General features: G+C 40.9%; 1 protein-coding gene across 1 annotated transcript; it reads right to left on the bottom strand.

Annotated features, from left to right (window-relative positions):
• Window positions 1-8,984: 8,984 nt before the first annotated feature.
• LOC311252725 (sodium- and chloride-dependent GABA transporter 2-like) lies at window positions 8,985-24,994 on the bottom strand. Its single transcript, XM_084346207.1, has 16 exons — window positions 24,913-24,994; window positions 24,471-24,671; window positions 23,313-23,447; window positions 22,094-22,234; window positions 21,808-21,919; window positions 21,036-21,077; window positions 20,168-20,297; window positions 18,917-19,051; window positions 15,831-15,934; window positions 15,441-15,565; window positions 14,730-14,842; window positions 14,509-14,646; window positions 14,146-14,248; window positions 11,078-11,178; window positions 9,769-9,915; window positions 8,985-9,676 (listed from the first exon to the last, which is right to left on the bottom strand). The coding sequence occupies exons 2-16, from the start codon at window positions 24,658-24,660 to the stop codon at window positions 9,509-9,511; spliced, it is 1,884 nt and encodes a 627-aa protein (XP_084202333.1). The 5' UTR covers window positions 24,661-24,671; window positions 24,913-24,994; the 3' UTR covers window positions 8,985-9,508.
• Between the last annotated feature and the right edge of the window lie 854 nt (window positions 24,995-25,848).

Raw genomic sequence — 25,848 nt, 5'->3', positions numbered from 1 at the left:
GCCTTAAAGGTACATCCAAGCGAGACTTTGACTTGATAACTTGAAGCCGAACGTTAGCCACCGTGTGAGGCCGCTGGATCACGTGACCCCACAAATCCATCTGGCCAGACTTCAAGCTGTGCGCTTTTGTCTGGTTGAACCAATCGGCCTCCCATGAGGAACTGCTTGCAGCTTCGGGCATGGATCAGTGACGAGATGTTAGCCTCGATGCTGAAATAACATCAGTTATCAGAGCCTGAACGTATATTTTACTGAAAAATTAGTAAAGAACGCCACTGAGGGCAATCTCGCAGTTTGATTTACCAACTGACTCCACATGTGATTGACCTGATTGCTTGAATAACTGCTAACTGCTGCTAACCCGTGTAGCTAGTGGTTCAGACTGGGAACTCGGGGACCGTGGGAGTGCTAGTGTTTACACCACTGGCAGGATTTTGAGCTGGTTAGCATGCTAACATCAGTGGATATCTCAACACCACAATACATAGACATCATAATGTTAAAACTGCTATTTCTTCACCTTTTGTTGATAAGTTTAGTTAATTTTTTTAGAAGTTTTTAGTGATTTCAGACACATCAAGTTTCATTTTATTGCTTGTTAGATTGTTTTGCTACTTTATAAAAGTTCTTAATATAAAAAAGAGGCGTAATGGATAGAGACATTGTGCATATTGTCTTTTTATTTCCCTAGTGACCATAAAACAATGTCTTCATTTATATTGATGGGATTAGATATGAGGGACCAACCTGGCAGGTAACCTCCCAGCGTTAATATCTGCTCCAGATATTTTATCACCAACCAATTAGAAAGACTAATGAACGTCCCCACAATGACCCAGGTACTGCTGTACCTAACGCCTATTGGTGCGCTGGTGGGCGGAGACACTTGATGGATGCGGGGTCTCAAAAGTGTGAGATTAGATGATATTAGAGGCTTAATTACACCCGTGGCAAGCAGCTGCTATCAAAAGCAGATTCGGTGTAATCTCTGGTGAGGTTTATTGTCCACGCGGACCCAAATGATGGAGGCCGGTTGGATTGGAGATGTCAAAGCTGATTTTCATCAATCTGTTTACAGCGTCCCCCTCGATCAATGCAGCCTAATTATGATTCCAGAGCGTCCACGGCCAAGAATAATAGAGAACGATTATGTAGGTGACGGAGGCAGACTGACAGAGAGATTGGATGTCATAAAGAAAAAGTTTAGTTTGTCAGAGATTTGAAGATTATGTCAGAATGTTGGACCCGTTTTCATCTTAGAAGATCCGTGTTAGGAAGGGGAGAGAAAATCGAAAACAGAGGATGAAAGAAAAGGCACAGAAAAGAATAAATATAGAAATTCGCAGTCCTGTTTCACAGCATTTAAATCCTGCAGTGAAGCTTGTTGGCTCTTGAAAAACACAGTCCAAATTTAAAATCTTCTTTGTTGCAGATTTGAGCCTTATTCAGTGTCATTACACAATTTCTGACATAATGTGAAACTACTTGAATGACCACTTTGTTGTGAGTCTTACACACATTTTGCTCAATTTGTGAGGTACGGCCACTGTGAAATCTATTTCGATATCTCATTTTCTTTACTTTGTAATAGCAGCTCGACTTAGTACGGATACCTCCGAGATTTGCTGAGTCTGCACGCTCAGATATAAACTTTAGCAGCACAGTAGTTTATATGCATGAGCTCTGGTCCTGTCACCGCGTAATGAGTGCCTGTAGCAACATCCAAACAATTCCTCAAAAAGCAAAGTAATGGCTCACATAACAGATTTCAAAATAAATCATGTGTGCAGTTTAAAGTCTGTAAATTCTCAATATTTCTTTGGGCCGATGTTTAAAATATGAGCCGACTGGAAGTTGCTGTGTATTTATTGAATTCGATATACAAGGTGAGTTTAATATATTCTGTTTTTTACAATAAACGCAGTACGTTAATGTTGACAAATGTCTCTTCAGCTACCCTGTTGCTAGTGAGGAAGACTTGATGCATTGAACTGCCCTCCGTGATACGTATGATAAATGCAAATCCAGATGTTTCGTTGCAGAAAAGCGAAACAGGCCAGCGTATCCAGGGAGTTCTTAACAAGCTGAGTAATGGCTCACACACACGACAAACAGAATAAATCATGTGTGCAATTTCTATATTTTAGCCTTGCTAGCAACGTGACCCTGTAGATGTCAATGTCGGTTGGTCCACCATGGATTGTCATAACATTTTGACACCCATTTTTCATATTGTTGTATTGACATCTTTATATTTTGTATTCCCAGGTGGTCAAATAGCGTTTTTGTTTTGACACACCCGTGGACATATCTGTGGTTTCAGATCCATTAATGGCTAACATCACTGCCAGTTATTTGTTTATGACCGGATACCTGTTGACCTATTGACATTCCCGTCAGCTTCAGTTGTACATTGTGTTTTATGCCAAGTGACATGAGTTAACGCGCTACGCCGAACGCTTTCAGTGGCCGAGAGCAGCAGGGTTTCATCAACAGTAGTAAAAAGTATGCAACTGTGGACACTGATGAGCAGAGATGGGCGAGCTTACTGCTAGCTAGTAGGCTACTTTTCTAAACCTGGCTTTCGTAGGGATTATGTTGCAGTCTCATCATCTCCTACGCGTCTTCCTCACTGTCAACGAGCTCCACAAGAGCCGCTACATTTTGTATTATAGCACATATCAATAGCAGTTTTTCCTTTCACCCATTTTTGTGGCAGTCGATCCGTTTGTTAATTCACACAGAGAGCACACGCTGTACTACTTTGAACAGCCACGCTCTCATTTTAGAGTGCAGAGCGTCAGAATAGATTTATGAGTGGATCCAAATTCTTAATTAAATTGCTCAGCAATAAGACGAGCTGAAGACCAAAGCTCGCGCAGTTCCTGCAATATTCTTGGTGAACTGGAAAGTGCAATTAGCAACCTGATAATTACGACCATTTCAACTTGAATTTGGAGTCAATGCATCATAAAAAGCGATGGATTTATAAAACTATCCCATAATAAATAGAAATGGGCCACTGTTTGAAGAGGAAACTGCTGCCTTTGAGGCCTCATTGTGAGCTGCCTTTAATTCACAGCACGTGTCGCGCTCTGAGAATCAATGCATGGGTTATTATAAAGCAAGGAACACCCAGAGGCGATTGGCATGCATAGATAGGAGGCTAATATTACCAACATTTTCATCCAGTAATGCAGTGGGACGATGCAGGCCGCATAAATTTCCACAGGACAAACGCTGGGTGAGGCGCACATCAGAGACACCGTGATTGTGTTAATGAGAGAGGGAAAAGTGAAAAGATGAAAGATGATGAGGGAGGCAGGGACGGAGAAATCAGTGAAAAAGGTATAGATATGAGTCGGGAGGCTGAATGAAAAGATAGTGAGATAAAAAAAATGGGAAAAAGTTGATACGGTGCGGTCGTGCCGGGGTAGATAAGAGGGCAATGAGATGAAAAGATACATAGAAAAAGGGAAAATGACTGCAAGAGACCCCGAGTGAGATTGTTCCATCGCTGGAGATGGAAGGAAAAAGTGAAAGAGAGAGAACATCAGATAAAAGAAGTGACAGAGGGCATTGAAATGTCTTCATTTACAGTACGCCTGATACATGAATCCAGTAGTTTCATTGGCATCGCTGCAGAGCGTGTGATTCCTCCCCGGAGATCCATCAACCGCCTCATTCTCCGCTGTCCTTCCATTACCCCGAGTCATGTTTTATCACTGCTACTGTCTCAAATCCTCGTGACCTCGCTATATGCAAAGTCATTGTCCTTGATGTGCCCCACGATAAAGTACAACGTCACCATAAAGGAGCAATCAAGCAGACACGCAACCTGTTACGTGGAACAATCTGTTACCTTGATGCGTTCGGCGTTGCCTTCATCTTAGCGATTTTGATCAGACGGTCGACTGAACAGTAAGGTCAGACGTTCTCTTCCTTTTCTCACGTCTCGCCCCCTGAGGAATTGTTGCTGAGCGCAGCAAACAATCAAAAGCTTCATTAAACATTGATGAAGATATACAAGCGGGCACCGACGGCCATAAATGAGACACATTTATGCGCGATGGTGATGCATGGCCCGCCGACAATGTCGTTCAACTGCCACGTGCTCAGCGATGTAAAGAGTCTCTGTCGAGCTGTTTTTATGCGCATTTCCAATTTGTAAGTGGAAATGTAGCAAGTTTGAAAAAAGGTCGAGATATTGCACAAAGCAATTTCGCTTGGCTGAGCTGAAAAAGGTGATGTGCCGTTAAAAGCAACATGTCGGAATGGAAACAGACTTATAATGTGTAATAATTCTGCATTAAAAATATCTAAAATATATATGATAACCAGATGTTTCCAACAAACTTGTAACCCAGAGAAATACACAACTTACCAAGTATACCACCACAAGCAGAGCGATCATTTGTGTTTATTCGGGTTCATCCGCCGCGAACAGCGACATCACTTTACTGCTCGTTAGACGTAAGCTAACATTAGCGAGCAACGGCGCACGCCAATTCAGTCGCTTCAGTAAATAATCTTCACCTGACTCGGTCACCTGATCTGATAAGGCCCATACTGAACATTCAATTTCCTTTCATCAGACTGTCCACTGTATATATGATTAAAACATCTGGTTAAGACATCAGTAATTACCTGACAAGACAATTCCCCATTCAGCTCCATGCCTGTAATGAGCCAATGATAACATCACACCGTCCATTAAAAAAATCCATCATCTGATCACAGAGGAAGAAAGACAGTTATAAGCCCTCTGACAAAGGGAGAATTAATGAAAAATAAAAGCTCATGTTGCATCAAACACCAGGAAGAACTGTCCCCTCCCGCCAGTGCACCAATAAAGCCACGTAAAACTGAATAAAGTCATTTACAGCGACTGCTCAAGCTGACTGACGTTATATATTGTAACCTCGGTTCTCCGAGTGAAGAGACTGTCTCTCCGCTCTGTTGCATAATCCATATGTGTGTGGGAAATCCTCCTGCTGTCTGGGCATGTGGATACTTCCTTAAGACACGCAGGCAAGCAGTATGCTTCAGACGCACCGTGGCATCTCACAGTCACCGGCTTATTCGACACACCGAAGGCAGACAGATGAAGCAGGAACACCACCAGAAAAATGCCAGCTGAAGGCAGATGGGAGTCAGTGCAGGGCCACCAGAAACAGATGAGAAAACATAAGGGAAAGCGCAAACACACACACACACTCAAACACTGTCTGTCAAACAGCCCGAGTTAGTGGATGTGTCCACGTGCTGACTACAGGAGGATATACCTCGTTTCAATGGATTTACTGTATGATCTCTGCCTTGGGATGCTTTTTTGGACAGGGGCCCAGGACCAGACTGAGGGTTGTTGTTCTTTTAAGAGGAGGCAATAACATCAACACTGAAAATAACACACTGGAGGTCGTCAGCACCAAAGACAAGTCCAGTGATCAAGACTGTTGCTTCAGACTGAAAAAAACAGCCGAGGGAAGTCATTTGCTCAGTTTTGAAATGTTTTTAGCTTGATGTCCAAAGGTTCATCCTCATGTGCCGTGTTGTGTCTCTTCCTGCCCGCTGTCTTGTGATTGTCCTGATTAGTTTCACCTGTCACTGATTAGTCTTGTGTGTAACTGGTCCGTGTGTTTTCCTTCCTGCTCACCTGCGTTCAGTTAGTTTGTGTTCTTTGTCAGTTTGTCTGTTGTGAGTCACCCACTTCAGTCCTGTGTTTGTACCTTATTTAGTTATCAAAGCCTTTTTGTGGCTCCAGAGGAAGTTGCGTGTGTTCTGATAAACCGCCTCCACTGAGTTGCATCGTGGGTAATGTAGGCACCAGGTGTTGAAAAGGAAGAAACAGATCTGTGACTGTGCTGTATTCATTTTGATATGTTTCATAATGAGTCCAATGGTGTCATAGGAGTACGACGCTAGACCAGTGGACTGCTTTTTTCAAAACCTGGCGCCTACATTACCCACAATGCAACCTCACTGGTTGGGTCCAGAGGAGCTGAATCTCCTTGATTACACCCTCTGAGCTCCTGCAGTGAGAGGCTACAGTAACCAGTCAGTGGGTCATCACAGCATTAAGTACATTGCAAGACATGAACATGTGGTAATAATGTAAAGATAATACAAAGAAATAACAACGTGCGACTTTACAACAGCTCAGTGTCAGTTCACACTCTAATCTTCCTCCCACTTTTAACTTAATAGAAGACATTTCCTCCTAGTCCTGAAATGTCTTCCGAGCATTTTACAAGCCCCATTTTTCTTATCTTCATTCGCTCTCCAGCAGAGTTTGGCACCGCTCCTGTTCCTTTTCTCTTTCGCCTTTTATGAGACAGAACGAGGGGAGGGAACACAAAGATATCCGGTATCATTTGGGGAAGATCCTGGCTCATTAGCAGAGCGAGTTAATGATGCAGCAGAATTATCTCAATGCGATATCCCAGCGTGCCCAGACATGCCAGGTGATTTCCAGTCTATAAGCCCAAACATGTGCCTGACAAACTTGAGGTGTTTAACCGTTTTAAATCTGATCTTTAATTCATACTTCATTATTTTTTTTCTTAGTTTTGTTCTCTTGTTCTCAACTATTCGTGTATTTTAAGGGTAAACACTTGAAAACAGTTGTATTATGTCCTCTGTGGCTCAGGATGGAGAGAAAACAACCCTGATGATGTCATAGCGAGGTCATCAGGGCTATCTCTGATGTTTGAACAATGTCAGTTATGTCAGTTAGGGAAGGCCTTACAAATGACACTAAAGTTGCATTATGGGAAATGTAGGCTTGTAATGTAGGGCCTAAAAGTTCAAATATCTCGGCATCCATTACTACGTTTTTTACCATTTCTGTTTGAAAACTGTTACTTGCAAGTCTTCCAACTCTATAGTATTGTTAAAAACATAAAAGTGTCTTCACTTTACCCAGTGCCAATGCATAGAGGACCATCCAAGACAAGGGGTTGTTTTGACCCAGTGTTACTGTTGAGTTACTAGGCCAGATTTAGCTGTTGGTAGCCTGACTCACTGGATGTAGACTAGTCAGTTTAAGGCGTGTTTTTCCCTCCTCCACTCTCTGTGTTATGCCAACAACAGTGACCACTGAGCTAGCATCTGACATTTGCTAACAGTTCAAACGTAAACAAGCTAGCAGTTGTTTCCTTTTTTTTAGTTGAAAATGTACTACAGTCATGCAAATAATGTAATGAAATAACAGTTTTGATATGTATTGTTGCGAAAGATATTTACTGAAGTTAGCATGCTAACCAGCTATCCCTGGCCCGTCACAGTCCAAAGCTCCTTAACAAGCAGCGTAAACACCAACACTCCCCCAATTCTTGGAGCTCCCAGTTCGGGCCGCTAGCTGCACGGCTAACCGAGCTAACTGGCTAATGGCAGCTACAGTTAGCCGCATAATGCAGTTGCTCTGGTGAGATCCTGTGGAGTATGACTACAACAGGGGGCCAATTTTTACAACATCTGATAACGTCCCACTGGCCTTATTTTATTTACCTTGTTGCATTCTGCGTTTGTAAATATCATGAACTGTCTGTACTGAAGGGTTGGGGTTTTCCATTATAGTAAGTCTGATGTTGTACAGATGGTTAGCGGCCGGTTATGTAAAGGCTGATGGGTAGATTTTCTAATTATAAAGACTGGGACATTCCATCACGTGTGAGAACATACAGTTATACATTCGCCCTCGAGCAACCTGCAGCTCTTAATTTAAGCTGAGAGTCATCAATGTATAAAATGGTGTCACGACCTCACCGCTGTGTTCTGTCACTTCGGGAACGCTCGACAGCCAGTGGACCTCCGATAGCTTCCAGTCATCGTCATATTAAAATTGTAAATTTGAAGACACACTTGAACCCAATGGTGGGATTTTTGAGCTAGCGAGGGTCAGTTTGTGTCATCTGGGGTTGAGTGGAGACGGTCGGGGGAGCGAGGAGAGGAGGGAGGCAACTGGGCGGAACTGCCTGTTAATTGAATGCCGGTTTGGATTACACAGATGACTGAACTTGGCATTATGATGGAGCAAGTTCATGTTCACCAATCACACATGTCCTGTGACATCACACATACACAACCAGTGGTATAGTTTCTTTTCAGGAGGCAGGAACACAGACCTGTTGTCTTGTTATAAAACAGGGAACCATGAGATCGGCTCACTGAACTGACAAGCTGATCATTGTATTGAATGTTTGTCCTCTTTGGTGAGTAATCGATACGGACTGAATCAAAAGAGACACACTGCACCGGGATGTTTAGCATACTGATATTTTAATGACATTTAGAAAGTGTACCACCAGAGTCAGAATGAACTGAAGCCTGTGCACGTACCGCAACAAAACCCACTCCCGTTTGGTTTGAATAGACATATATTTGACTGTGGATTAATCTATTCCAGTATTATTATTATTTTTTTTTTTTAATGTTAAAACTCTTAAAGGTGTTGATAACATTCAACTACTTAATGTTGCATTTCATCTCCCTCCTTCAGTTGCATCCACGTCACAAAACCGCTGTTGTTGGATTCATCTGCACACTCAAGAGGTTGCCAGTTTGTGCACTAGCTAACATTGCTAATGCTAGCTAATGTTAATGTTGCTAATGCTAGCTAATGACAGTCACATAAACAAAACAATCATTTTGGACCTGACGAGCATTTTAAAATGATTGAATCACAATCATAAAAATGTTTTTAAGAAAAAATACTTTTTTTCTGTCCCTTTCTACAAGCTCTGTAGATGTCTTATTCAACAACAAAAAAAAAAACATAAAATATTATCAACATGACCTTTAGATGTGATTATTTTCTGGTTCCTTTACTCCTCTATCACGGTAAACTGAATATCTCTGGGTTGTGGTCAAAACAAGATATTTGAGGTAATTTTATAGACAAACAACTTATCGATTCATCGAGAAAATAATGGACGGATTAGTCGACAATGAAAATATTTATCAATTATTGTTATCTCAGTAAATTGGGTAGTACAAAAACATTTAATAGCACCATAACAGAAAAATAACACATTCAGCAACATTTTCTTTGATTAAGATCAACATTATTCTGGAGGATGTAACAATTTTGACTGTATTATACAAGTTACACACCCTGATAATGTACTAAAGCTGAAATTCACCTTTTTTCACATGATAATCTGTTTATAGGTGTTGGGAAATTCACCTTCAGCCATAATACGGCAATGCTAAATCTGTGGGGCACTTACAATATAGGTAATTACAATATATAGGATTATAGGTGTACATTGTACGTGACTTTTACATTATTATTCATTTTTTAAACAAACAAAAAAATAAGGTAAAGACTAATATAACAACAACAAAACCCATAACAGGATTTCCACAAATACTCATGAAATGTGTAAACATTTATATAAAAGTTTGTGTTATGATTTTTAAAAAAAGTTGCTGTACAGATTTGTACAATTCAACCACCTGTGCACCATAACGTGCTGCAGGTCTGTGTAGGTGTCATCGTAGACCATCAAACTCCGCCGTGCTCCTCCATCATCATCTTCTCACTCCCGTTGTCCACGCTCCTGCTCGGCGGCACCTGCGCCTTGAAGATGACACCTTTACACAGCGTGAGGATCGGCTTGTGTGGTCGGGCCTGACGCAGAACGCTGGATGGTGTGATCATGTTATTGCCATTCTGGTTGTGAGCAGAGAAGTGCGATCAAAAGTGTCACAAAAAGATATAAATTAGATCTGAAAATGACTGATGCAACTTTCGAATTCACTCACCCGCCACAAGGTGATCAAAATGTATACTGGGATGCACATCAGTGGAGTGATGATAAGCAGACTGCCCAGTACGCTGCTCCACTTGTCAAGTGTATAACCATACACATTAAAATACGCTGGTTCTGCCAGGCTGTACAGCAGCATGAGCTAGGAGACAGGACATGATGAAGTTAGAGGGCTTAGCTGTAACACAGTGGAACGATATTTGTCTTTAAGTGGATACTTTCTCTGGGGGTGTTTATTGAAGGACAGTGCCAGTGTATTTCCATTTTTTAAGGGTAATGCCACCAATTTTAAACATTTAAGTGTGTTCACAGGTCTTGGGGAGCACTCCCGAATATATGCAAATCCTGGCACCTACATAACCCACAATGCAACTTGAGCCACTGAGTGACATCACTGGAGACAATTTATCAGATTACATGCAGCGTCCTCTGGAGCCACAAAGGCCTTTATACTACTGTTTTACATATGCAGCAGTACTCCACAAAACCTGTAAACACACTTTAATGTGTAAAACTGGTGGAGTTACCCTTTAAATACAGTGCAGGAATGAACAGACAATAAAGAGAAATTTTACAGGATTTTAAAGGCTTTTGTGGAGCATTTGAACCTGTGTTCATTGATTTTTAACCACTTGAAGGGAGCGCAACAAGCTCCAAACGCAACATATTGTCAACTTATTGTGTTTGTAGCCACCTGGCGAATTTAGGTTCAGTGTTTTCTCATCTTTTCGCTCTGTTTTGGTCTCCGCCAACAAGTAAAGGTAAATATCTGGCTCTTTAGCTTCTGAGGTATTTCACTTTCTTCACACACGTCTGCCTTTTGGCTGCGAGCGCGATGGCTTCATCATGCTGAAAAATGAGGTTTGATAAGAGCAAAACAAGTTGTGTGCCAAACCAAAACAAAGGTCTGAAAGACGCTAAAATGCTCCATTAGAGCAAAATAAATGGTTTTAAGTGTTAATATGTAGACCACACTTTCTGGTTATGTACTGATCATGTCTGCAGTCGTGCAGGGAAGTGTGTTTTTTAAAACACATTTTCAGGTAAAGGCAGCAGTATCTCCTCTTCTCTCCAATATGTGAGCTCAAGCATAATTACTGATGTGGCAAATATGTGAAACACTCATCAAAGATGAAAGGCCGGGAGAGGAGGGGAACAGGAAGGAGCAAAGATAAGGAGTGATGGTGGGCAGAAAAAGGTTTGGAAAATAATGAATACAAATGGAAACATGAGAGGAAATGGACATTAAAGCAGAGAGCCAAGTAGATGAATCAAGAGATGGGATGCAGGTGCGGGTATCTCACTCCACAGATGAGCGGCGTGATGAACAGCCAGCAGTACTTCAGCACGGGGAACGGTCGGTACCCGATCATGTCCTCGATGTTGTCATAGAAACGGTCCGCACCTGCAAAGTCAGGGAAGGGAGGAGTCGATCAATCAGAGGGAACAAAATGGTTTTAAAGGGAACGCTCTCAAACACATGGGGCTCTCGACTGAAGACACAATGAGATGGTGAAGCCTCGACTTTGTGACATCCAGTGGTATCGAAATACAGACTGTTGTTGTTTATTATTGATGATATCAACCCTTATTATTTGTGTTTTACACTATAAACCTCTACTCCACTATGTTCACTTTATACTTGACTATATTTATCTTATAGCTATGGTTAGTTTTCTCCATTAACTGCTGATTATGGACACCAAAAAAGTGCAATACCCTGTTTAAATCATGGTCACTCGCCAGAAAAAAGACTGTTATATATATAACTACAATCCCAATCTACTGGATGATTTTTAGGAGACCTTGGGACAATCTCCAGCTGTGTTTGTTGCGACCAAACCAGATATTTTAAGCCAAGACATGATCTTTTCCCGACCCTAACTGTATGTTTTTTGTGCCCAGCACAGAATTGTCACAACATAAAATTGAAATTTGCAACTAAAGAGTATTAGTAACACAATTTAAGATATCATTTTGGTTTGTATCTCTGTTGCACAATATCTCAATGTAACTGCTGTTTAAATGGATAATGACTGAACAAGTGAGCATGTGTCCAGGGAAACCAAACTCCAGTTAAATCTCAGTAAAATTCAGGTGCTTCACATGAGGAGGAAAGGTGAGGTAAGGAGTGGATGAAGAGGAGATGGAGATGAGAAAGCTGCTCACCTTGAGCTGCCAAAGAGAGGAGGAGAAGAGGAGAACTATAGAAAGGAAGAGAGACATTAAAATACAGGTGGAAACCGTTATGAGGTTGGTCAAGTGCATGACCTGCCTGATGAAACAACATTCACAGATTGATTTCTGCAAATGGCCAATAACGGAATAAATCGTGGAACCTATTAAGGAGGCAGACACAGCTACGTAAATGACATAGTAATCGACCCTGAAACGAACTAGACTTACGTAGAGGAGGAAAGTGAACGGCCTCATTTCAATTTTGGTTCAGGAAGTTTCTCCACACTGACTCTGAAGAGGCAGAGAGGTCCAACGAATGGCTAAACAACTCAAACTGCGGAGAGGAAGCAGCTGCAGAAACTGATCCTTATCTCACTGTTTGCAGCAGAAGATATGGAGCTGGACCCTGGATCTATAGAGCAAGTGCTTTTGGAAAATAGAAATTCACTTTTCAGTGAACCAAAATTGAATACCAAGTTTAATACATGGATACAGGTGCTCTGAGAGTTGAGATGTTAAAGACAAATATGAGAACACAGGAACTCTCCACCCACGTGTTGTAATTTAGCCTGTAATACCGCTGATAATGAAGGTGTGGGAAGTGCTGAGAGCTCAGAGGATTTATCTAAATTTATGGCAGAGGAAATGGTAGATTAACATTTGTGGTACATGCAAAGGACGAATCCTGACGCATCTGAGGATTAAAAACATTTCTGTATACATATACAAACTGTATAGAAAAGGGAGAGGGAGAAAAATAGCATCAGAACACAGAACATGCCGGGAACAGAACAACCAGAGAAGAAAAAGGGAATGCAAAAGGAAATGTAAGGAAGCCTGAAGCCCTCATATATCCTGTGTTTGTGTTTTAGTGAGGCAGAGAAGGCCTGTTTCAGATTTCTGACTTTACAGCAGAACTGTAACTGTTTGACAAAGACATCATCTGGAGCTGTATGAGTTATAGGTAAAGGACTCCCACTCAGGAAATTAGGGTTCATATTCATACTCTCATGTATAGAGTTATAAAGTTCACTTATTATTTCTGTTTTGTTTTTTGTTTAAAAAAATTGGTTACATTTAGGGAACAAAAATACTTAGTTTGGATTAGGGAACTAAAATATGTGGCTGGGTTTAGGCAACAATAATATTTGGTTAGGTTTAGGGAACTAAAATACATAATTAGCTTTTGGGAATTAAATAGTTGGTTAGGTTTAGGCACAACATTTAACACAATATTTATTTAGGTTTAGGGAACTAGAGCACACAGTTTTAGGGAACTAAAATAATCGGCTTGGTTAAGGGAACTAAAATAATTTGTTTGGTTTCGTCATCAAATATACATGGTTAGGTATAGCCAAGCAGGTTTAGGTTTAAAAAACAAAAAACACTTGGTAAGGTTTAGGGAACAAAAATACTTGGTTAGGTTTAGGGAACTAACTAACTTGGCTAGGTTTAGCCAAGCAAAAATAGTTGATTAGATTTAAAAAACAAAAAATATTTGGTAAGGTTTAGGGAACTAAAATATTTATTTAGGTTTATGGAACTAATATACTTAGTTTTAGGGAACTAAAATAATTGCTTTGGTTTAGGGAACAAAAATATTTTGTATACATGGTTTGTATACAACAAATATACATGGTTAGGTTAAGCCAAGCAAGTTAAAGTTTAAAAAACAAAAAAAAACTTGGTTTGATTTAGGGAACAAAAATACTTGGTTTAGTTTAGGGAACAAAAAAACTTGTTTTGGTTTAGGAAACAAAAATACTTGGTTTAGTTTAGGGAACAAAAAAAAACTTGGTTATGTTTGGGGAACAAAAGAAAGCCAAACACAAATTCCTGTTATCTCTAATCTCATCAATTTTTGTTTTGTTTTGTGAGTTGAGCTATTTTATTGTAACTCAGAATAAAATAAAACAATTGTGAATCTCATGGTTTATATCCAAAGCTGGTTTCTTACAGTTTAGATTTTACAGATACAGTGAGTCGATTTTACTGATGAAACAAATGCTGCCGTCAGGATTTCATGAGCTCAAGATATATAATGAAGTTCCTTCTAGTAGTGTGACTGCTGTGCATTACTGATGAGGTTGATATTGTGTAGATAGCAAAGCTTGTTTACGTAAACCCAAAAGGCTTCAGCAATTTAAAGTGCATAACAAAAACTACATCACGTAGTCCTAATGGTGTGACTCACCGTACACCCAGGCGATGACAATGGACTCCAAACAGGCAATGATGAAAACAGTGATTCTACTGACCCCATACGTGTCAATTATATGAAAGAGGACTATCCCGCCCTGAAACATGAGCAGCAAACATGCAGGGAAATAAGTCATGGCAGGCAGGAAGAGATTTTCTGTCAGAAAGAGGTTAAGCTTTGTTTTTCTTCTTGACTACCTAAAAAATTATCTTTCCCTTATACAGCAATTTCCTGTGACATTCTCATATTTGACATAGGGCCACATTGTGAAAATAAACACTTTAATAACTGATGTACAAAGAAGGCTATATTAATATACATATACAGTATTTATAACTTAGTCTTTCTGCTGCTTACGTCAGTTAAGAGTGGCAGCCCCAGCAGAAAACAAACCACGGCAATGACCAGGACCAGTAGCTCTCTGGCGTGCGGCCTCCTCAGGAAACGTGGGAACATGTCGGTGATGGATGTGGCCAGGCTCTCCACACACACGAACTGTGAGTACAGAGCTAAAACCAATTAGCTTATTTGTAAATACGGCGTCACACTGGAAGACTTTATATGGTGACATACAATACCTGAGTGTCCAGGCCAAGGAAAAGGATCATGAGGAAGAAGACCACAGTCCAGAAGGATGAAACAGGTATCTTCAACAGAACCTCTGGAAAGCTTACAAAGACCATTTGGGTCCCTGTACAGAGCACATGAGTTCATCACATGATAGTGTGTCACAATCTTCAAGACCAGGATTTAAAGTCCTTTCATACAACTTTTCAAAACAGTACAAAACAGGTTGAGAAGTGAACTAGGAAAAGAAACAAAAACAAAAGTATAAAGAAAATATATTAAAAACATGTCACTGACTACAGAAAAGAGGCTTTCAAGTGAAAATCTTTTAACTGTATGTGAACATAAGATGCCATCTGGTGGAGGTTGTTGGTTGTTGTCACCACTGCAAGAATTAAAATAACTATCCGTTTATCAATTAATAGCTGACTGTTTTGACATTAGGTTAATACATTTGAGTAATTTTTTTGAATGCTGAATGCTGAACTGAATATATTTGGGGTTTTTGGATCACTGGTTTGAGATAAAAAGTGATGAATTTAAAGGTGACCCCTTATTTATCACTATCTTCCTGCATTTTCAATGAATTGATTCATATAAAATAAAAAATAAAAACAGTTTGCAGCAGTTTTGAGACGTTTCAGGACTGACATTTAATAGACAAACAATGAAAGCAGTCAAATGAAGGATGCAGGCGATGAAAAGGGGAGAAATTAACTCACCAGCGCCAGCAACTTCATGCAGGGGGAGGCCAAGCGAGTGAGCCATGAATCCCAGAAAAGAGAACACAACCAAACCACCAAAGATACTGGTGGCACTGTTCAGGCAGCATAGTGCCAAGCAATCCCTACAACAGACCAGAAACAAAAAAACAGAACACATGTATGTTTACTATTTATTTATTTATTTCGGCATGTTATTAGACAGTCATCATCACACATCATCTTAGTTAAAATCAGGTAGTACACATGGCCGAAAGGGAAAGCGGGAGAAGCAGATGCTTATCTAGTCCCGCCCCCGTTACCCACAGAATATTAGTGAAAATGTTATCGATATGTAAAACTGTAAATGTGATGACGCACTGACAGCGACGGGAGTGTCGGGACGCTGACCTGTAGCAGTTGTTGTTGTACTTGTTGTAGCTTCCCAGAGAGGTCAGCACTCCCTGACTTATGGCGTAGGTGTAGACCACCTGAGTCGCTGCATCAGCCCAGATCTACAGGGTGAGAGATTGACTTTTGAAACATTCGAGAGGGACATTAAAGGGACAGTTCACCCCAAAATCAAAAGTTCAAAATCAAAAGTGCATCAAATCAGAGTTATAAACTTGACAGGACGGGGGAAACTCTCAGGAGGAAGGCTTCCCAGAGAGGTCAGCACTCCTTGACACACTTACAGGGTAAGAAATTGACTTTTAAAACATTCAAGATGGACCTTAAAGGGACAGTTCACCCCAAAATCAAAGTATTCTCTACTGGTGGAGTGCTGAGTTGCAGAGTTTTGGAGACATCAGCCATAGAGATGTCTGCCCAACCTAGCACAACAGGTAATTTGGTGGTGAGCCGACATTGTTACACAACCCGCAGTAAACTTTCCATCAGCTTGTTTTCGTACAAAGCAATAAGAAATCTTTTGTCAGGTCGAAACAATTAGCCTAACTGCACAATAACAAACAGCTGTGCTTTACGCCAGAGTTAATAATGATATAATCTTAATAAAAGTGTGTTGAGATGTGCATTATACAAGCGTGCATCCTCCTGTTCATTCTGTGTCGCTGCTTTAACATGTTAGTGATCGTGCATCCTATGTGTATTTGTTTGAATTCAGGTTTGTGGGTGTAGGCGGCTTTGTTTACAGGAATGTCTGTCTGCGGGCCCTCGCTCTGACAGCATCTGGTTAACATTAGTGCCACACCACAGCGCTGTGAGCCCCCTAAAAGATAGAGCTGGCAAGGCTCCAAGGCGATGTATAGGCCCCTTACGCTGGCCCCATGGTATGTCAGACTTAACCCCAGCCTCGAGTCAGAAATGGTGGCGAAGTCTGTCTCAAAGGATCTTCTCATTTCAATGTGGACCGAGAAGAAGCAGTTGTGTCGTTACAAGCATGCGTTGTAGTAAGGCCCCCTCGGCTGCTCTGGATACAGATTCACACCATGCACACTGACACGAGGACAATAGGAGACACATTCAAGGCCCCAGATGCAGAGCAGAGCTTGATTAAGATTTCCGCTGTGGTTGAAGGGAAAGCAGACACTTGCATGCCGAAGCAAGGCTCATTAGAAACAGATCTACGTTTAAGAGCATGTGGCATTGCATAACTCCGCTCTCTGACCCATAACTGCTTTCACCTGCTTTCTACATTACTTCAAATAATTTTCTCACGGTTTTTCTCTTCTGTTCTCTTTCATGATCACACTGTAAAGATTCCCGCAATGGTTCAGAGCTGGTGTGAGTCGATATACGAGTGGCTGTCTTTTTTGGGTTCTTACAGGGTGAAGCCTCAAGGAAACAGGAAAAAGTTGGAGATGATCAGATACTTTAGTTGACATGCATGAGAAAGGAACACAGGAATCAGACAATCTGACCGACTGGAAACACAACTAACTTATTTTTTTTCATCACTGCTCGCAGGAATGTCCAGACAAACATGCACGTGCGTGCCACAGAAGAAGAGGAAGTGACTCCTTCCAAATGACAAGTATAGGGAGAGGGCAAAGGCCAAAGACAATATAATGCTGATGCTAATCACCCAGCCAGCAGTAAAAGAGGATCTGAAAGACTGCTCCCTTGCACTAACTCCATCTGGAGACACCACAGGAGGAAAGGGGAAGGTAGCTGTGCATGAGTGAAACTGACGTCAAGGGCCCTTGCTTAAATGTGGCAGACAGCATGCTCAGCTAAAAAACAGACTGTGACTGTGAAGCTGTGAATACCTACTCCGTGTGATACTGTCAGTTTACTTGCACGTCTCCCAACATGTATTATGTTTTGTTTTTACAATGACAGTGCCCGCGTTGTGTACGTAGCAAAATGTACTCGCACCCAAGGGCATGTTGGTCTTTAAAGAGGTGTTGTCAGGTGCATTGATGGTGCGTTGCTATCTTGAGGCAGCAGAAAGCGACTGTGCCCTAGACCTGCAAAGACCTGGTCTGAAGTCAGCTGCGCAGCAGTTTTTCCTGTAATTCAAAGGGTGGCTCATTTACGCTGAGACGTTTGCATAAAAACATCATGAATATATCCTTCCACCACGCACTGTAATCCCTCTGTTGGCTTCTTGAAGCTAACACTGCAGTTCTCCGCTAAGCGGTACAGCTAAAGCTAAAGTATCTAAGGGGAGCAACACGGCAACCTAGCTGATCGGCAGGGAGGAAGCGTATCAGTCCTGGTAACTCAAGCCTCAAGTCTGTATGTGTGAGCGGTTAAGGAGCACCAAAAACCAATAGGAGCGGGCCCTCATTGGACCGTGGCCTAGGGCCTCCTGAGAAGCGCCTGACCGCTGGGAAGTCCATCACACAACAAGTCTCAGGGATTAACACGCCAGTGATCACATTTATACCCTGGAGCTGAGAAGAAACAGATGCGGTCATTGTGCGAGAGCATCCAGAACTCACCCTCTGTTTGATTCTCTATTCAGTTTAGAAATGACATCATTACGCTGAGTTAATAACAGGCTACTATCTGCTGTAAGACTGTATTACAGGGCTATACACATACATGACCTACAATCAATTCAGTTTCAGTTTAAAGCAACTGATACCGACTTTTTATAAGGTGGATATATCCGCAGAATGTGTGAGAAATTCCCCATGGAGAGCAGTGTTTTTACTCATGTGTGATGATGTTACCGTGTACCCAAGGGGAAAAGCTTTCTTTGAAAAGCTTCTCAGTGGGGAAAAAAAAAGGATCTTGGTTTGCTTTTCTTGTTAAGACTCTGTCTTGGGACCGGAAACAGGAGTCAAGGCAAAGAGATAAGGAGGGAGGGGGGGGATGAGAGTAACAGGACACTGCATTCATCCTGTTAGAAGAGAGAGGAATCCAACAGAAAGACAGAAGTATTGTGAAATAAAGAGACAAATGATGCCTGGGTTGGTTTTTAGGCCAATGTTCGAAGTTTAAGACTCTTTCTGCATGTTTACTTTGGAGCGTTGTGCATCGTGTTTCAGCAGCAAACATTATGTTTAATGACGGTGAGTTCTTACTCCGACATGCGCAAGCATTTCGAAGTCAGGGTAGAGGTAAAACTTCAGTCCATCCCAGGCTCCTGGAAGAGTCACTCCACGGAAGAAGAGGATGAGCATCAACAGGTAGGGGAACGTGACAGTGAAGTACACCACCTGCACACACGTGGATGCACACAAACAGACAATTGAATGACCATAAATCAAAAATGTATAATATATATATGTATATTAATAATATTAATTATAAGGAACCTCAGAATCAATCATTCATTTTTGATTTCCCTTTATTAAACCTACAGTCCGGGTTGCAAGTTGTATAAATGTAGAAAATCAGACAAATTATTGTCATTTCACCACTTCCTGATTGATCAGCAACTGAAAAGACTGTGGATAATGATAATCCAGAGGGCTATCGGGCCATATTTCAAGGTAAAACAACATATTTGATTGCCTATTAGGTTCTGCCCGACAACAACTAACAGTTAGCTAACGTTAGCGTTCAGCCACTTCCTTGCTAACATTACTGTTTGATGGTGAACGCACATCTTGGGCACGTTTATTCAAGCCTGTAAGTGAAACGCAGTGCATGTAATCAAACGGTAACGTTAGCTTGGAAGTGGTTGAACGCTAACGTTAGCTAATGAAATATGTTGTTTTACCTTGAAATATCGCCTGATGTCCCTCCAGATTTTCACTACGCATCATCTTTTTTAATTGCTGACCAATTGGCAAGTGGTAAATTGATAACAGTTTGTCAAATCCCCAACATTTGTACAACCTCAACACAGCAGCGTAACATCATCCCATAATTCAAGCTCCCAACACTGAGTGTGATGTCAGAGAAAAACGGCCACCATGTGAATGTAGATATTTGCTTTAACGTGTCATTATGAAGTAAATGTTGATTGCACAATGTAATAGCTTTAGAATAATGACACCATCAACACCCAGATTGCTATCACCATTTTCGTCTGCTACCAGGCACGAAATCTCCCGGGAGACTGAAGCAGCCTGGCTTCATTTCAGACTAAATCAATGAATAAACTCAGGTTTTGTCCTTCGCTGTTGGTACTCGCATCTATGATTGAGGCAGATTCCCAACAACTAGTACATTCCAGGTTTTTTTTTCTGTCCTATCGCTTCAATTATCTTTTGACCCTCTAAATTTATCGTTCAACCTCTGGGAGGGGAAACCACTGCATTAAAGGACTGCATACCAATATATAGGGAATAGTACTGTATATGTATCCTATAGAGAGGAGTACTCGCCTTTCCTGTAAATCTGATTCCCTTCCAGACGCAGAAGTAACACATAATCCAGGCGATCAGGAGACACAGAGCCACATCCCAGTGTACATTACGCAGGGTCATGTCCGCCGACATTCTCAACACACGGTTACTGCGGGGGAAAAAGATCAGATACGCACTGTATATAAACACAGAACAATGGCTGAACAGATGTGCAGAGCATTTTGTTTCTTCTTTTTGAAGAAATAAACACAGCCCCTTTAAATGTGTCATCTCCACTTAATGTGTCCATGAGGATGGAAATAAATACAGCAAGCATCTGCGTCATAAAATACAGATGTTTAAATCTGCTTTAGTTTATTTTGGACTTCGGCTTCAGTTTATATAATGAAAGCTGCTGGGATAGGAGCACATATTGTTCTCATTATGCAGCTTATGTAGCTGAGCCGTTTCCCAATATCTGTTCTTACACCGGATCATGTGAAAAGCAGCAGTTTCCAAATATCTAAAATGATAAAACAGGGAGGCAAAATGCTTCTAATCAAAGTTGGCAGTGGAGTTAGGTGGTGTGATCGGTCAGCCGTGACTTCTGAGGAATGTAACTGGCTCGTTTATGGTGCTGTGTTCGGGTGGCCTCTGTCCACCTTTTGTTGGCACCAGTAACATCACGTTCACTCAGCACCCCCGAGAGTACAGATTACTTTTAAGTTATCTTGGATGCAGTCTTGGAAGAGTTATTTCCCAGGAACGCTCCACCCAAGGATGAGCACATCGGGGAGGACAATATAGCTGTCAGAGGCAATGTTTTAAGAAGGTAAGTGTGTGTGTGTGTGTGTGTGTGTGTGTGTGTGTGTGTGTGTGTGTGTGTGGGTGTGTGCGTGGTTCTCACGTAAAGAACTCCTCCGCTGGTGAATTGTGGGCAAAATAATTCCTGGAAAACAAAAATATACAGACCGTCAGACAGAAGTTTTGATTTTCTAAACGATATCACACAGGTTACTAATCAGTAATGTTTAAAGGGATGTCGCTGTTTTTTTTACTGATAATTATCACTTAAATACGTTTATCTACTTTCTCGCTGAGAGTCAGATGAGAAGGTCGATACCACTGGTTGGATCTGGTGGAGGAAACACTCCCAAACCCAACTGATACTGGACTTTTGAAGCAGATAGTGATATTGATTTTTGGGCAGCATTAAGGTACATGACCTCCGCCTACTATGACGAATAAAGAAAGAGCTAACCAACTGCTGGCTGGAGCTTCATGATTGTATCAGAGTGGTATGAAACTTCTCATCTGACTCTGAAGCAAATAAGCTTTTTTCTCAGAACTTCAAACTACTACTTTCTCATGGTGTTTTTCTATCATATGACATTTGTTTCCAACCATTACTATGCTATTAACGCCCGATTAGTCATTCAGATTTATAGTAGTTCTTTTCATCGTCCCACGGCAGCCATCAATAGTGTTTTTATAACAGCAACAGATGTCAGAACCTCCTGCTCTGAACACATAAAAGCACGGGTATGTCCCCATGTTGCTGCATCTACTAGAGCCAAGACTAACTAATTTTTCTTATGAGTCGTTCCTGCTGTGCATTTAGTGTGTCATAACATTATAAGTTGTCATAGCTGACCTGAAACAGCTTGATAATAACTTACGTGTAATTGAGGTTGTCAGAGTAGTCAGTTGTGGTGGTGATGTTGTGAAGGAATGACCAGTCCGAGTCCAAATTGGGGTCAGCGGTGGCGCTAAATGTAGTGAAACATGAATCTAAGAGGTTGAGGAAGAAAGAGAGAGGAAGAAGAGTTGGATGTTAAAATGTTCAAAATGTTAATTCCTCGTGTGCTTCCTCTTAAATCTACGAGAAAGCTGAAAGCACAATGCTAATCAAATACAGACGTGTAGAAACAAGCCAGCGGTGATTCAACACAAAGCTGATCTCACCAGTGTTCCATACGTTGTCACATGTGGTCCAGGGCAGCGGGCTTTTGAAACAGTTATACAAGTAGAAGATAACCCAGGCCAGAACCACGATGTAGTAGATGTTCGTATGCAGCACAAGCACTTGGGTTGCCATCCCCAACCCTGCGGAGAACAATGAGTTAATGTTTCATAATCGTCTGTGTTATGCAACAGTTACAGCGCATAGAGAAGAGCAACCAACAAACGGTTGGTTTAAGCTGCCAGACTCCAACACTGACATATACGAACATATGTGCCATCACCGAGGTAAGTTTAAATGTGGAGTATGTGAGAATTTTACTTCAAAACATTCAAAAATTAACTCAAAATATCAACAGAAGACGGTCAAAGAAGCTCCTCTGCTCGTTGTTTAAACGCCAACACTCCCCTGGTAGTCCGGCTAGCTGCACTGCTAACTGAGCTGACAAGCTAACAGTAGCTACAGTCATGGATGTATAAAAAGAATAGAGTTAGCAGTTACTCTGGTGATATGCCGCCCCTATTTGTTGAAAGTATGAATTTAAGGTGACTATTTCTTATGTATTGCACCTTTAAAGGAGACCTATTGTCTGCACCGGAAGCTCACCTCTCCCACAGAAAACACTGCTCCTTAAACGCCTCGTCAAAGTCCTGCATTTCATTCTGTGACTTTGTGACATCACACTGCGTCACCATGTCACACATTTGCGTAATTTAGGCCGAGCAGCTACTTTGACATGTAAGAATGAATTGAGCACAGCTGCTCTGTTGTTGTTAGTGTTGCTGGGTCAGGCGTGTGTGAGCTGACCAATCACAGCAGACTGAGCATTCAAGATGCGGCTCAACAGGAGCTGAAACAGAGCGGGTCAGTGTAACCCCTGTCTTTGTTTCTGGGCAACATTGCCTGTCTGAAATTACGATAATGAAGAAAACAAGCGTGGCAGGCGATGCACAAGGCAGCTATTGTTAGTGGAGGTGGTAAAAAATGTTGCGCCAAATTTTAAAACTAGCTTTTAAACTCAGAGAATATTGCTACAAGCCTTTTAAAAGGGTTGATGTGGCCTCTCTGTTTCGAGGGATCTGGAAGTGTCCTCAGTGGATGATATAAGAGCATGCAAACAGCTGTGGTTTTTCATAAACAATGAAAAACATGCATTTCCTGCACGTCAACTGACAAACTCTTGTGCAATTCTACAGCTGTCTGTCGGAGCCTTGTTCTCACCCTCAAACATGGGGCATATCTTCCTCCAGGCGGTCACCCCGCCCTCGCTGGTGTACTGGCCCAACGCCATCTCCAGGAAGAACACAGGCATGCCACAGAAGAAGAGGAAGAAAAAGTAAGGGATGAAGAAGGCACCTGGAAGTATGAATAGACATGAGGAAGAGTCACACAGTTGAGATGGAAGGCAAATGTTGGCAGATACACTCATATTAAAGCAGCAACAAGGAACTTTAATTCTTTTGATTCTGGCGCCTCCTGTGGACAAAAGTGGGAAGTGCACCACCACCTCGCCCTCATGATTAAAATACGATCTTTCTTTTTTTAACGCAGCTGTTTGCAGGATGTACATCAATGAAGTAAAGTATACTTGTGGCTCTGTAAGGTTGATTACTGTAATATGACAATGAAATAAAGTGTTTTAATGCCGTAGCACCAGACTACAGAGCTGCTTCTTTCCTCATGCGTTTTTTAGGAAGCTTTTGGGATTTTTCAGTTGGATTTTGGATTATTGCAAAAAACAAAAAAAAAACTGGAGTCGGCCTGTAAAGACGGACACGTGAGTTGATGAGTCTCCGTGTCCGATATGATGACGTTTCATATCCCCGACAACTTCTGCAGTCTCTTTTAGTCAGCAACCGCTATTAAGACATGTAACGTCTTTAAATACAAACATGGGGTATTTACTGATGTATTTTATGTCTTAGAACAAAACGTGAAAATATCTTCAGCGCAAAACTTTGTCAGGCTAATCTATTCCCGGGTTTAGTTAATAGTTTAGACTTTTAAATCTCATTATTATGTTTTTTATCCAGTACTTAAGGCTTTTATCTCATAATATCAATTTTCTATCTCATAATTACATTTTTTTAATCTAATCATTTTGACTTTATATCCCATAATTATTACCTTAATCTCAGAATTTTGCCTTTTAATCTCATAATGGTTTTTTTTATCCCATACTGATGACTTTAATCTCATAATATAACTTTTTTACGTCATAATTTAAAAAAAATAATAATCTTATAATTTTGACTTTTTATCTCAAATTTATTTCTGTAATCTGTGATTTTGGGGTATTTTTTTCAACACTGTTGGTAGAGAAGTGTTTCTATTACAGCTAGCAATAATCCCCCATACATCCACACTCCGCTCCCTCACCTCCTCCATTCCTGAAGCACAGATATGGAAAGCTCCAAAGATTTGAAAACCCAACTATTTGTCCTGCCACGGAGAATAGGAACTCCATTTTGTTGGCCCATTTCTTCCTCGGGTGACCCCCTTCCTCAGGAACCCCATCATCTGGCTTGGGGTCTCTATCAGGAGCCCCTCTGGCTGCGTCCTCAGTCATGGTCTCTCAGTCTGTTGTAGAAACACAAGTACATGCAGCTCATGCCAGCAGCTCTCCTCCATATGCACACATAGAGAGGAAGCTTTCGCAACTTTTAATTGGCAGTCGTCGTATTTACAGCTCCCTCTGCAGCAGATTAAAGTCAGCGGCGCTGACAAAACAACCAAACGCACGAATGCAAATGACTTCAAATAAATGATCGATGAACTGACTGAACTGAACATCAACATGATCTGAAAGCATGCAACTCACCCGTGAGCTGCTTGAAGTTGGATCCGACAGTGAAATATCTCCACTGACTGACTGAGCGAAGTTTGAAGAAAGGCTTTATCCTAAAGAGGGGTGTGTCCTGCAGGATACAACACACACACACACACACATACACTGGCTGTCCACATGAACAAAGCCTGACGACACCACGATGTTAAATACCTCATTAAAGTAAGACTAAAGAAAAAAAAAATATAGGCTATATATTCGCATTGTAAGTCATAATTATGGGCTTAAAGACTCGAAATGATGAGACAAATGTTGACTGTTTACCTCATAAGCATGACTTTTCTCTCATAATTAAAATTTCTTATGTCGTTATTACAACTTTGAATCTCATTATTTTGACTTTTATCTCGCAATGTTCACTTTAATCTTAATTTAGAGTGAGTTTAAATTTCACAATTATGACTTTAATCGGAATATTTGTACTTTTTTATCCCATACTTGTGATTTTTATCTCATACTTTCTATCTCATAATTCTATTTTTTTAAATCTAATAATTTTGACTTTTCATCCCATAATTATGACTTTAATATCATAATTGTGATTTTTTAATATTTCATTATTATGACTTCCATATCAAAATGTTGCCTTTAATCTCATTATGTTTTTTCCCCCCATACTTATGAATTTTAGCTCATAATTTAAACTTTTGATGTCATAATTACAATTTTTTAACCTGATAATTTTGACTTTTTTATCTCAAAAGTATTACTATAATCTGGGTATGTATAGTTGTATAATGTACTTTTGATACTTAAGTACATTTATTGCCAGACAATTACTGTAAAAAGTACTTATGATACTTTTATTAGACTTTTACTCAAGTACTATTTGTATGGATATTTTTATTTTTACTGTAGTGTTATTTTTTGCGTACAACACTGTGTGTAGAAAAGTACAGGAGTAAGACA

This window comes from Pagrus pagrus (assembly GCF_965226575.1).
Source record: "Pagrus pagrus genome assembly, chromosome: 23".
NCBI classification, from domain to species: Eukaryota; Metazoa; Chordata; class Actinopteri; order Spariformes; family Sparidae; genus Pagrus; species Pagrus pagrus.
The sequence above is the reverse complement of the archived record's forward strand: the minus strand, read 5'-3'. Positions and strand labels throughout refer to the sequence as shown.